Below are 15,335 nucleotides of genomic sequence, written 5' to 3'. Positions count from 1 at the left end.
GGCTGTGACTTGCTGTATATTTCTACCAATACTCGGTGTGCTCCTTGTTACAAAGATGAAGACTGGGTCTGCATGGCGCCGTTGGGCAGCTGATTGGATTTTACCAGGCTGACGGAGTTTGGGGGAAGACAGATAGGATTTTTAGATAAAACTGCGGCTGGTCCCTAAGAGACCCAAACAATACCGAGATGATGAATAGCATCTCTGAGGCGATCGATCGGTGCCCTGATACAGTCGATTCGGCCAGCTTTCTCCAGAAAACTAGTGGCAATTAATTGTGTCTTGTCCGCTCATCGCTCATCTTTGTGTGGCAGTTATCGATGGAGATTAGTGCTGATGGACCATTTTATCACGTTAAATAAACATTCACCACCTTTCAACCAAAGGAAATATGGATAATAAAGCTATAGTTAGAGGTGGTAGTCACTCTTGAAGCGACGGTTTAGATTATGGAGGATATGTGCTAATTTGACATATTTGATCTTTTGGGATACTTTATTTGGAGATTTTGAAAGAATACGGATCGGGAAGTTAGGTGACGTTTATCAGTTAATTCTATAACTCCAGCATCTCTCTGTCTTACAGTGAAACCTTTCACTGGTTTCTGTTTACCTCAGCATCTGTAAAGACCTTGCCCATTCATCCAAGCTGCTCTATATATGAAATGAGTTATCTCAGCTTAGCTGTTGAAAAAATATCGATCAAACAAAAAAGTATCTATGGATTCCAGAAAACAAATGTTTTGCCTGAGTCTGTCGATGATAAAATCATATTCCTGCATCCCCGTCCCTGTCAACGAGTTTAAATGTTTAACTGTTTTTAACTAAAAAGTTACAGCACAATCAATGGGTGCCTTTCACAGCGAGTGCTTTTTAAGTCCATGCCTTTACGTTATGCCGCTCAAGACTGAACTAAAATCACGTTTAGTTTTGCAGTATGCAATGTTTTCAAATGCATATTTAAACCATCGCTGTAATTAAGATACTAATTAGACACAGCTAAAAAGTATGTGTTCATCCCCATCACTGTCGTATTGACGGCTTGCCATGTCTATCACATCTGGCTCAGCCATGTTCTACATAAAGTTGTGCATTACAGTATCAGGATTTTAAAATAGCCTCAATGCATTCTACCTTTTTTTAGTTTACTGAAGAACTCTTTTGATGTTCCAATGAGTTGATCTCTATTGCCGAAAAAAACATTTTTTGTACAGTTGGCTGAAAATACTTTAATACTGAAGATAATACTCATATTGTCCGCTTCATTGATTATAAGGAAACGTGTGTGTAATTTGAACAAAAACTAAGGATGCGATAACTACAAGCACAGCCAGTTCTATGGAACAACCTATGTTGCTTTGTAATCCTTTGTTATTGATTCCAACAAAGGAAACGTTTGATTCAGTACAGTTACAAACCAAATCAAAACAAAACCCACAATGTACCAGTGTCAGGCATTATCGTGTTCCGTGTTTTAAAAGAATGGGTTTGTGTTGTATATTTATTACATGTCATTTTACTCCATACCAGTCGCCTTTGTTATCGGGGGAGGGGGAAGTGAAAACTTTATATAAGCTTTTTGAAAATCAAAAAAAAACTTCTGTACATCTGCGACTGGGAAGAGGATAGTCTAGGAGACGTGTATTGACGCAAGAAACTGTGATCCTGCTTGTGACTAATGTTATCTCAGTGGGGAAACTACAATTGTATGTTGGGGTGAGCATTCTGCTTGGGATACTCAAATGTTATACACCTTACCTCACAATATGCTTTGCCTACACTGTCTACAATTTGAAATCTATTTCCTTTATTAAAGTTATGTTGGGGGAAAATATGCCAGAAAAGCAATATTTTTTGACATAATATATTGGTTTACTGTTGGAGAATGAGGATATGATTTACTCACGGTTATTGGGATCGGTTGTATGGTTGTTGAGAGGGATGATCTCCATTCTCTGCTGTCCGTACAGGTAATAGTCCAGATCCTCTGTTGTGAAGGAGAATCTCGCCGTTCTCTCGGTCCCGGATGAACACAACTCTTTGCTCTGATTGCCGTTGAGCGCCAAGGGCGGATCGGAGCCCGGGCGCTGCCCCAACACCGAGATCTGCGGCACAGAAACCGGGGTCAGGACGGAGAGGGACAGAGAACACGCCGAAGAAGAGGACGAGGAGGCGGATGAGGACGACGAGGTGGTGAGAAGTCCCGAGTGCTGGCGGAGGCTCTCGGTCGCCGGGCCAGCTCTATCGAGCGGCTGCAGCTGGTTGGGAATCACTGTCAGGGAGCCGACTTTCAGCTGGGTCTGAGGGAAAAGCTGCTTCCAATGTTGGATATAGGCGGGATCGACCTTCAGGAAAGCAGATCCACTGGGCTCGCTGGGTTTCATCATCTCAAAAGATTTCCAACTTTAATAATTAAAAAAAATTACCGTTAGCTAATTACTAATTATGTAATGCATAAAACAAATCTTTATAAGTTATTCAAAGTTAAGCTTTTAGGCAAATTTAGGCACTCCTAAACATTTATGATAAGCATGTTGTTTAATAATGTGATCTCATCAATGTAGAAACACATTTTAACTTAAGCGATTATGAATTGAAAGCTGTATTGCACACAGGTTGGCAACCTGGTAGAACTGAACTTAGTTGGAATCTATGTTCAGTCGACCACAATTGAAGAGACATGTCAAGTAATTACGAAAAAAATTTAAAATTTTGCAGCACGACACACAACAAAACCCAGAAAAATATAATTGTAAGAACCTGCCGCTTTTACATATGACAAATGAACATTTTGGAAATATATATATTTAGTTTTTCTTTTGCCAGTAAGCTTCTAGATACCGCGTGAATATCGTAACATGGCACCAACTATCTGTTCTCACCGGATCTTTCTTAGAAGTAAATTCATAACGTAATAACTTGCAGAAAACTTGCAGGACTCCTCGATCAGCTGCCCAACTTGGAACTGACGTCCTTCTGTACAATTACAGTACTGAATAACGCCGTGGGATACCGTTTTGACACTACTTACCTACGATGTTATTCCAATCAGACTTCGGATCGTAGAACAGGGGCTTCTTGCTTTCTTTAAATTTGTTTACTCATATCCGAAAAGCATGGTTCTTGTGTGGGATGTCGGCGTGTGTTAGATCCGAGCCACAGGATTCTGTTCATCTATGAGGTTCCTATAACGTTTACAAGCTGACTTGGAGCAGGACACGTGGTTTTTACGACAGCACAGATTAGAGAGTGGACGGGGGAGGGGGGAATGTAACATTGATCAAAACTATAAAGCAGCCACACCCCACTACATACAATCTCCATCCATGTCCACCACATGTTATCTCATTTCTGTAAAGATAACACCAAAACCTAATAACACAGCAATCATTAATAGGAGTGTCATAACGTATCTCAATGTGATAAATTGTTTATTTTTGTGATCTACAACTTGCATAATCTATTTCAACAATGTGTATATATAATATATTCCCTGAATTACTGGGGACCTACTAAACATGCTCTATTTGTTTGCTCCTATAATTGCAATTAACAGAAAAGTGCGAAGAAGTCACTTGGGTGGATCAGAAGTAGAGAAGTCAGACATGAAGGGTAAGCGAATGGCATGTTATAAAATGGTTTAGATAGCTATGGCCAGAATATAACTGGTAGAGTTTTTTAAAAAGTATATATGCTTTCCGCTTCCAGTCATTAGCCCTTACTATTACCATCGTTTGTGTTTCTGTCCCTATCTCCCTATCCTTTTTTGTCACGAATGTCTTTCTGCGCCATTTCCCTCATCTTTGACAACTTTTCTTTCCTGGTTCCACGTTTCATTGTTACTTTTTGACTATTATCCTTTCCGCATACACCGTCGTGTGCGCAATGTTTTCCAAAGCACCATTTAATTCTTTCAACGCGCGGTTGTTCCGCAGGTAATGGGAATATTCAGGTTAGAGTTTCAGTGGCTGGTCATTCATCCCACTACCCCCCACCCCCCCCACTCCCCAATCGGAGCAGATTCTGAGAAAGTAGCTGGTGTGTTTGGATTGTGTCTCTATCTAATGCGGTGCATATTCTACTAACTCCAGTGGGGCAGCGCTGGAAATGTTTTGACTGGCGTCATTTTGACAAGGTCGTCCGTCATCTAGTCCATAGATTGATAACACACAGCGAAAAGACAAACACAATCACGCGGAAAGGAATTTTGGTGCGAAATAAAGTTGACTATGAAAAATTTGCTTCACTTAAAAGAATGTATTATACCAACGTGATTCCAAAATACTTTGAACTCTGAACTTCAGATTATTAAAGCAACGACTAATGGTGCGTACTGTATTATTACACTGTGCTAGACACCACGAGTATTGAGTTCTGCAGTAGTGATCGTTATTTATGTAACACTCAAATAGCTGGTGATATATTGGCAGTTCATTGTGGACAGATCTTATAGAGTTCATGCGGTTTATTTCACATTCCTTTTATATTATAAAATAATACACTGCGCGCTAGAACCAAGCATGTGAGGCACATTTCCATGAAAATACCATTAACGACACTGGGCAAAGCCGAAACAAAGTGGGGCTTGGTAATAAACACTCTCCGAACCAGAACTTTGTAAAATTACATTGTCATGTTCATTAGGTATGTATGAGCGTCTAGATTATTGGAATAAACGGAATAGACTGAACCCAAAGAAAATAGGTATGGTCACTGGTTGCTTTGCAATATTTATTTAGTATCTGCGACTATTTACATTATTTGCGATTGATTTGGATATCGACTGTGATACTACGTACTGAGATACACATAAAGACAGGAAAGTGTAATATGTGCAGCAGCATGCTGTAGTATATATAGTTAAAGATGCAGCGTGTCGAGGTATTCATTCACTTGAGACATACTAATTACACAATAAATATTTCAACAATTGAGAGATAGGGAAAGGGCGTCAACCAAATACTTAAGAACAGTGTGTTACTCTGTAATATCATTGTCAGTCTGCTGCCCATAACATTCAGTTTTGTCACCTTAACAAATCCGATTTCAATTAAAGAAAATAAAAGAACGATATAGTGGGGGAAAATAAAAACTGTTTTCACCAGGGACTTTTTGAACTTGAGAGGCAAAGAGCAATAAAAGAGCTCACTAGCTGTCTGATTAAGAGGAGTCCTCTGGGAGAAATTGCAAAATCTTACATGTCCGTCTGTTTGTCAAAGTGCCCAACAACAGCCAGGTCAGTTTGCTAATGCATTCTGTCGATTATAGCAAAAAAATGTAAATTTATTTAAGCAAAGTCTAATTGCTGCAATGAATCGTATTCCTCGCATTTAGCAACACGCTGACATTTACTTGATTGATGAATTCTGCTAATATGCAATGTGTTTAACCGATCTGATAACTTAACGTGAAATTAATATTCAGATTATATTTCGTTTATTGTGCCTGGCTGTTTTCTGTAAACAATCATGCAAAAAGGGAAAAAAATCCAGCATTTCCAAAAATTTTCTACATTATGATTTCGGCTAAGTGTATAAGTCAAAAATAGACTGGATTTTGAAAACAATCACACCTAGTATTTCCTATAAAACTATTAGATTATGAGATGTGTGTATATGTGCGTGTATATAAAAATCTGGACCAGCGGTCGATGTGGATATTCTAAGCAAATTTGTTGGACTGAAATAAGGCGCAGTGTATTAAATGCAGAGAGCACACTCATGTTTTTCTTCATTGATTAATGACTTCTAAAATAAAACATGCGGGAATGGGAGCTGCGATCGATAAATTAACTACCGAAATTCATCATTTTCTCGCGTAAAATATCCAAAGCAAGTCACAATTTTTTGACATGTCCCACAAGGTAGAAGCGAGGCAGGGTTCGATCTGGATTGCTGGTTATTAGGAAATCTGATTCCATTTGACACCCAATTAAAAGTTTGCATTTCTTGTTAATTAATTCTCTTGATCGGGCAAGACAAATAGACGGTTCATTTTGACAGGAGTCCGATAAAGAATTCAACAGCTTTTCTTAGCCGGGGTGTCTCCTGATTATAGTTTTAAGGTCACGGCTTCATGGGTTTATAATTCATTAATACAGACATTTATTCAGGCGGGATTAATGAAGATCACACTCTCTTGCATCATCTGGACTTATTTTGGGTACAGAAAGGAAAGAGAAAGTGTAACAGATTGTAAACTTGCCAGTCAATGGTTCGGGACTATAATTACGGTCCGTATATAAATCTAATGAGCACATTGTAACGATCCACTCTAAAAGCTGACGGATTTGTAAACAATTATACAAGCATTCTGCTCTTCATTATCATTAACACTGAACTTTAAAAATAATATGGATCTTTTAAATTTTACATACATGGTTTGAATCAACACTTTTCACTAACTTTCCCATCCTTAAAAATCTGGGGGAAATACTACATGGTACTATCACTTGCATCGATAATGTTTGGCATTCAGCCAAGCATGCTTTCAAAAATAAATGAACATAAACTTGTTTTAGTAGAATTATCGGCAGCAGCTTATTTGAAATAATGTCGGGGCGGGTACTGGTGCCGTCTTCTATCCGGTTCAGTTTTTCTTTCTAAATGTGCGCTTCATATAATTCTGAAACATTTGCGCATTCATCATGCGAAATATTTTAAACTTTTTCCTGTTGATGGAAAGTTCAATACCCGTTGGAAACACTAGAAAGAATTAACTGTACGATAAGCGATCAATATTTGTGAGGGAAATGTAAGATGGAAACATTAAATACCAAAAATTATCGCAATCCATACAAGACCAGTTACAGCAGAAAAAAAATCTTTCACTAAACGTATTAGAATTTATAATGTCCAGGCGCATATTCGGGACACGGTATTGACAATAAAACAATGTAACGCCATTGTCATAAAGACACTTCACATCGGTTACATTTCAAGTAATCCCTGTTTAATTGGGAGGACTGTAATGTATTGTAGACTATAAAAATGATCAGAAAGAGCAATGCTTAAACCCACGTTCATGAATATACGTTTACTATACGGTATGAGGTTTTAAAATGAGTGATAGTCCCAAAAAATGTAGACTTGTGGCTCTTCATATATGCTACATTGCAGTTGTATTCAGAATTAATGTTAAAATGCTGCAAAACTCGTGTCACTGAATGATGTGTTACAGTAGTAACGCGATCAATAAGGACATTGGAGTAATTCGTCACCATCGAATTTATAAGCCTTTCACGTGCAACAATATCAACTGTAAATGGAATCATAATTATCGGGTGTGACTCCCCCGGTGTTTGCTTCGACTTATTTTCACACTATTACAAATCTTAGAAAGCGCGATCTAACGTAATAAATGTGTGAAATACACGAGGAGTTGTAAATATGTTTAGTAGATTGCACATTGCAGCTGGAAAATCGAATTACAGATATTTAACAAAACTGTTAACGAACTTAGTGCGTCGAAGGCTGTTGGAAGTCGTTCTTTTGAAAACACAGTGACTTATCCAGCTCCCAAACTCCGTGATTTTCGCCAGTAGTCACTGAACAAACCCAAGGGGGCGCAGCTCCTCACACTTTCATAGCCTCACCCACTCGACATCTTAAAGAGACAGCAGCACTCTCTCTCCACCTGTCCGCCTCATACTTCAAACTCCAAGAAAACGTCACCACGACACTTCCTGATCAACGTGTGTGGGATTGAATCAGTTTTATACACAAAGGCGTTTGAATGGCGATCTGTTTTGACTTGTAAGTAAAAATAGTGGGTGATTCTAAAGTCCTTTAGCTTGATGACACGACTGGGCTTTGTAGACTAGAATATTCCTCTATGAAGTTTGTTATTTTAACCGAAGTGGATATTGGCATGGCTGTGCTTCGATGGCACCCTTCTCGTTAGGGTCAGTAGAAACCTGCACAAGAGACAATATGCTGGAAACTGTAGCGTGGCCTCCATAGCCAGACAGGTTTAATTGTCTATTAAGTCCTTTAGCTTAGACTGATAGAAGTAATATCAGCAATAAATAGTTATTAAGTGAATATTTAAGTTGTTGTTGTCCTTAATGCATTTGATTTCTCCTTACACATTATCCATTAATTAATAGCATAGCCTCTGGCAACCAAATGGGCCCATTCTTGGCTCAAGTAGGCTGGATTCTATAGCTGTCTAGATCATGCAGCATTGCCTTTTCTTGTTCATTTCACTCGATGAATTAAACTCACATTTAAATGATTAATATCGCAAACAGATGGAGTGTAAGAATCAGCCACAAGCATTTTAGGAGTCCAGGGAATTACTTGGAACTGTTCAGACCGAATCTTTTCGACCACTTTAAGTAAACACGAAGTTAGTGCAGACGTGAAATGGATTGTATCTACTGGCAGTTCTGAATAAAAGTCCGCAGGCCCACTAAAGAGGCTGTAGGACTGGATAGCCACTGGGTAGCGATGTACATTGGAAACACATTGGCTAGCAGTATCTGACCGGAGCAGTTGCTGGGAGATCTTACATCCTTTCTACATCTACAACGATAAACCATATCTATCTAGTTGTCCAATGCTTATTATACTTTAGAAATTGGGTGTTCCTGCCTCCGTGGAGAGATATTTGACAAATGTGACGAATGTGTCCACTAGTAAATTCTGTTATGGTGTATATTATGAATAGACTTGTTAAACTCAACGGAAATATGTTGCTTTTGATCATTACGTTATAAATAAATAATGATATATAATTTAATTCTCTAAATAATTTGAATATCAGGAAAATCCTATGGTTATTCATTGAGGAGTATTCTTAGATGTGGTGACTGTAATCATATACAATCCTGCGTCTACTACTAATGCTGCAGGGGAGAATTTTATTGCAGATGTGTTCTCAATAGTACGTTTTAGGAAATAGGTCCATTTTACTGAAGTCAGCGTGATCACAGAGACACAGCGCGGTAGTCCATAATGGTTGGACAGTTCACTGCTGTACCAGGTGTAACACCTGAAGTTTTAAATGGAGACAGGCTATGTTTTAATAGCATGCAAAGACATTTGATATTACACACGTCACTCTAACGTGATGGTATTGCACTACAGATTGGAGGAAATTATCAACATTACGAAACAGGAAAGGGTCTGTGATGGTAGCTGGAAAAGGCATAATGTAATATGGATTCTGTAGGATATTTAAGGTTAGGATTTGAGTTGTCACAAATTACAGCGAACGTATGGTTATCATTCAGGACTTCTTAGGTACCTACAATATCAGCACAGGTTGCTTTTAATATTGTTTCTGGTTCACCCAAATACAATTTAGAATTCAATCAGGTATTACACCATCGTAGTCAGATATCTGATACATATCGAGCTGGTTTACTTTACGCGTGGCATTTCTGGACAAACAGCCATCAGGAAAGGTATCAACTATATACTACTAAACAGTTTCTTGGGTAGAAATGCCCCTTTCCGGCTGGCCGATATATATCCCACATGCGAATATCTTCTGGAACTATGTCGAAACATGTTCATCCCAACCTCCTACACGCCGTTTTTGTATTGCAGTTCAATCACGTCCACTCCGTGAAAATTAATACATTCAACTGTGGCATTTGAACGTTTCAATTTTCTTTTTTTTAAAACGAGTATCACATCCAAATTATAAATCCAATGTGCAAAGCGAAATACGGCACGTTATGTCATTAAAAAGTGAGATTAATATGGTGTGAATGTTGCCGGTTTTAGCACAGAGATCAGTGTAAGTTGAGAAGATGAAAATAGCTAGTAACATCAGTAATGAATAGAATTGCACACTTACAAATCCGGAAACACGGAAAGGTCCACGCAGCCGCAAGTTGGTGTTCAGACATAACGACTGCCATATTAAACATTGTACTACAAAGAGAACTTACTTAACTTAAGTAAGAGTTTACCGCATAAAAGGGATCCTATGAGAAATGAATATGTGCTAAGTGTAGCCATTTCCTGGCAGGTAATCTGTCCCGCCCAAGTTCCAGAAATGACAACTTGAATAGGCTCGGTGTGAAAATATCGAATAAATGTCCTTTATCACAACAGCTGAATGCCTGTAAATTGAATTTTCAGACACTAAACTCTCCCACAAATTTAACACATTTTATTGGGATCATTGCATACTATCATTTCGATTCTGACAATGTCCCGGTCTTGGGCGCGTTCTTCGTGTCAAGTTTTCGTTCCGCCTTGCCAATAAATTGAATTTAAATCTATATTTGGGGATTATATACCACAACACGATTTTGTTTCGAGTTTTAATTTATAAGGAAAAATAGGTTTCATTTATATTTATCGAGAAACCAAGGTGAAGGGCGACGGACACCGTCAAGTTTGAAAAGAAAAAAATGAAAAGAACAAAAATTACTGACGTCTTGTTTGGATTTTAAAGCTTGAAGAAGGAGGGAGAAAAGGCTGAATGATGCAAAGAGTTCCATAGTTCACGGGTCCTTGGGTCCTTGGAAAGAGTGAGTTAGAGTAGTAGATTCAGTGCTCATCTGACTTTCAACACTTTGGATGTGGGAGCGAAGAACAGCGCATAGGGTCAGATTTAGGGGGGTTAGATGGAATAACAGAGAAATGTTAAGAATACTGTGGACCTGCTTGGCTCAGATATCAGATTACTGTGTCTCTACAGAAGTCCAGTTTCCCATTGCCAAGTGTGTCATGCTGGAGCCAACCTGACCCTAAAGAGTCCCCATTTTCCTCCTTCCCAAGGAGCTCCTCTTACTTGTGATCTTCCTACTAAGGACTCAAACCTCCACTGGTTAATAGTCTAATGGTCACCCAGTGACTATCCTCTCCAGAAACGGGAATAGTATTGAAGTCTCAGAAGAGGCTTGTGAGAAACGTATAATGTGTGAGAAAAAAATGGCACCAAACTGGAAAGAGAGCTTCATAAAGTGATACATACAAATAATACTCTATAATGTAATAGTGAATTTCGAACACAGATTTAAAACAGGGGTTTGTAACATTAGGATCTCCAGCTTGAGATGGAAGTGCATAAATCAAGTGTGCAAACAGGGATAATCTAAGTAAAATCAATGACTTTGATATGAATGAGATGGAAATCCTAGACTAGTTAAAATGGCACAAAACAAATAGACATACGTTTTTTTATTTTAGAGTGCTGAGACCTTTGTGTGACACTGACCACTATTATGAGGAATTATTGGAAACTGGGTTGGCACCAGTAGATTGGAAACAAGCTAATGTACCCATATTAAGAAAGGTTGACAAATCAGACACAAACCCATTAGTCTCAATTCAATTCCATGTACAATAATGGAATCTGGAGTAAACCTAATGCTTATCTTTTCAATAATAACATAGCAATCAGCAGTTAGCATGGATTCAGAAGGAGAAGATCATGCCTATTCAACTTCTTTGAGGAAATAACAACCCAAATGGACAGTGGAAAGCCCTATGACTTGGTGTACTTAGAATTGATAGGTTAATGTTTGGGTATAGACCATTGGTTAGAACTGAAATATGATATCTAAAACTAAAGTGTCGGTAAACAAAAGTTAACACTTTTGTTTCATATATTTTTGAATGAACACAGTTATCAAAAACAATTGGAAGGGCTATAGGAAAAAGGGTCTATAATGGCACATGTATGTGTCATAGATAAAACAGAGTACACAATATTTAAATGTGCTATTTGGTAAATAAAAAGTGGAGATGCACTTCTACTTTTTGTTTACATATCATAACAATTCAGGGCACATAATGCATATAAACAGCGTCGATTATTTTCAGTAGAAATAATTCACTGGTAGACCATTTCATATGTAACTTATTTCCTTGAATGGCACATCTTTAATCGAGTTACACCGAAACTACAGCACAGAAACAGGCCATTCAGCCCAACTGGTCTATGCTGGCGTTTATGCTCCACACTAGCCTCTTCCCTCCCTATTTCATCTAACCCTATCAGCATACCATAGAATCATAGAATACAATCATAGAAAGGTTACAGCGTGGAAGGAGGCCATTCAGCCCATCGAGTCTGCGCCAGCTCTATGCAAGAGCAATCCCACCAGTACCACTCCCCTGCCATATCCCCGTAGTCCTGCAAATTTTTTCCTTTCAAGTACTTTTCCAGTTCCCTTTTGAAGGCCATGATTGAATCTGCCTCCACCACCCCCTCGGGCAGTGCATTCCAGATCCTAACCACTCACTGTGTAAAAAGGTTTTTCCTTATGTCACCTTTGGTTCTTTTTCCAATCACCTTAAATCTATGCCCTCTGGTTCTTGACCCTTCCGCCAATGGGAACAGTTTCTCACTATCTACTCTGTCTAGGCCCATCATGATTTTGAATACCTCTATCAAATCTCCTTGTAACCTTCTCTGTTCCAAGGAGAACAACCCCAGCTTCTCCAGTCTATCCATGTAACTAAAGTCCCTCATCCCTGGAATCATTCTCGTAAATCTCTTCTGCACCCTCTCTAAGGCCTTCACATCTTTCCTAAAGTGCAGTGTCCAGAACTGAACACAGTACTCCAGTTGTGGCCGAACCAGTGTTTTCTAAAGGTTCATTATGACTTCCTTGCTTTTGTACTCTATGCCTCTATTTATAAAGCCCAGGATCCCATATGCTTTTTTAATCTCTTTCTCAACCTGCCCTGCTACCTTCAATGATTTATGTACATATATCCCCAGATCTCTCTGTTCCTTTACCCCTTTTAGAATTGTGCCCTTTATTGCCTCTCCTCATTTTTCCTACCGAAATGCATCACCTCACATTTCTCTGCGTTAAATTTCATCTTCCATGTGTCTGCCCATGCCACCACCCTGTCTATATCCTCTTGAAGTCTATCACTGTGCTCCTCACTGTTCACTACCCCTCCAAGTTTAGTTTCATCTGCAAATTTTGAAATTGTGCCCTGTACACCCAAGTACAAATCATTAATATATATCAAGAAAAGCAGTGGTCCCAGCACCAACCCCTGGGAAATGCCACTGTGCACCTCCCTCAATTCCAACAAACAACCGTTCACCACTACTCTCTGTTTACTGTTACTTAGTCAATTCTATATCCATGTTGCCCTCTTTATTCGATGGGCCGCAATCTTGACGCCAAGCCTACCATGTGGCACTTTATCTATTACTTTATCCCCCATGTGATTATCTAGCTTCCCCTTAAATGTATCTATGCTATTTGCCTCAACTATTCCTTGTAATAGCACTTTCCACATTCTTACCACTCTTTGGGTAAACAAGTTTATCCTGAATTCCCTATTGGATTTATTAGTGACTACTTTATATTGATGACCTCTAGTTTTGGACTCATCCACAATTGGAAACATTTTCTCTACGTCTACCCTATCAAACCCTTTCATTATCTTAAAGACCTCTATCAGATCACCCCTCAGCCTTCTCTTTTCTAGAGAAAAGAGTCCCAACCTGTTCAGCCTTTCCTGATAAGTATATCCTTTCACTTCTGTATCATCCTTGTGAAACTTTTTTGCACCCTCTCCAATGCTTCTACACCTTTCCTATAGTGTGGAGACCAGAACTGTGCACAATACTCCAAGTGTGATCTAACTAAAGTTCGATACAAGTTTAACAGAACTTCTCTGCTTTTCAATTCTATCCCTTTAGAAATGAACCCTAGTGCTTGAACTTTTTTGTGGCCTTATTAACCTGCCTCCCTACTTTTAGTGATTTGTGGATCTGTACTCCTAGATGCCTTTGCTCCTCTATCCCATTCAGACTCTTATTATTCAAGCAGTATGTGGCCTCCTTATTCTTCCTACCAAAATGCACCACCTCATATTTAACTATATTGAAATTCATTTGCCAATTACACGCTCATTTTGCAAGTTTATTAATGACCTCTTGCATTTTGACCCATTCTTCCTTTGTATTAACTATACCCCCCCCCCAATTTGGTGCCCTCCACAAATCTTATTAGCTTGTTTTGAGTCAATTTCCAACCTAGTAATATTAATAAACCCATTTAAATTCTGATATGTTATTTCGTGCTTATTAAAAACATGGGCAGAATGTCCACGGAAATTCTCCGGAACTCCCTCATCAACTCGGGCGGAAGATCGGCGCAAATCCCGTAGCTATGCTTAAATCAAAGTTACGGCGGGAAATCGAGGATTCCCGCGGAAATTTTTAATGTTCAAATGTTTAGAACCCTTAATGCACTGCTACAATGCCATTGTCAAGTTAATGTTGCTCCCAGAATTTTCATTGGGCTATTGCAGCGATTACGTCATTGGCTCAATATCAGGCAACTTCGTGTCATTCATTTTGTCCTTATCCCATCCAAAGTAGCAGTTCACAAGAAAAGGGAGGAGCACCCGTACTTTCCCAACAAAACTTAACGTCTTAGCTTAGGATTTCGACCCACTGACAACTAAGTTTTAATAGGGACTGCACTTGTTGTCCATATGAAAAAAAAAGTAATAGTGACGATAATTCAATTAATCGTAAACTAAATAAAAGTGTATTCAAATACTCCGACCAGGTAGTTAAGTGATACAGACATAGCTGCCATTTCGAGTAGTAAACAATTTTACAACACCAAGTTATTTCGAGTAGTGTGTTAACAGATATCTGACAATTTTAACCTAACACTATCGTTTCTACAGAGCGTACACCTAATTATAACATTGGCATTCAGACATCAGCCAGCCAATATCCACTTCCATGTAACAACAGAAAATAGAAAATATAAAAATACAGTCTTACTGTGAATAAAGCGAATCTTTGGGCACTTGGTATATTCCGTTTATGTAGTCTAAATAAATGTTAGCCAAGATAATACTTCAGTTACATCATCATAACATTTTCTGAATGTATAATTGTTTTACATCTTATATTGTTTCTTTTTGTGGTTCTGTTTGTATGACGTGGTATTTCATGAGGCCCATGGTTTATTCAGTGTGGCTTTAGTTTAGAACTGATCAGTGTTTTTGATCCTTAGTGCTGTAGTTAACGCTGAAGTTATCATTGTCCCAAATAAGAATTTACAACGCCAGCAGCCAAGCGTATCAGAACCAGAATAAATTACAAAAGCAATTCTCATCTCTGACCCAATCGTCATTAAACTCACCTCTGGCAAATTAAATGGCAATTGTTGTAGTTCACGGTAACCTAGAAATAGACGCATTACCTATATCTTAGTCTACTTTCAGTTCTGAACAGCCCGAAAAGTACACAAAGTTGTATTTGTGTGTTCGGCCATCACGTGCTCCTGTTGAAATTAATCTGTAGCGTTTCGATTTCTGACATTTCATCAATCGTCTCTTTTTGAAAAAAACAGTATTATACTCTGAGTATACATTTAAGCAG

General features: G+C 38.6%; 1 protein-coding gene across 1 annotated transcript in view; it reads right to left on the bottom strand.

Moving 5' to 3' along the window:
• Positions 1–2,386, bottom strand: part of prdm6 (PR domain containing 6) — a 176,445-nt gene extending 174,059 nt beyond the window's left edge. The window contains exon 1 of the mRNA XM_067982195.1: positions 1,906–2,386. Coding sequence (XP_067838296.1) covers positions 1,906–2,386 — 481 coding nt within the window. The remainder of the gene's footprint in view (positions 1–1,905) is intronic.
• Between the last annotated feature and the right edge of the window lie 12,949 nt (positions 2,387–15,335).

This window comes from Heptranchias perlo, chromosome 4, assembly GCF_035084215.1.
Source record: "Heptranchias perlo isolate sHepPer1 chromosome 4, sHepPer1.hap1, whole genome shotgun sequence".
Taxonomy (NCBI): domain Eukaryota; kingdom Metazoa; phylum Chordata; class Chondrichthyes; order Hexanchiformes; family Hexanchidae; genus Heptranchias; species Heptranchias perlo.
Note: the sequence above shows the minus strand (reverse complement) of the source record. Positions and strands in the feature narration are given on the sequence as shown.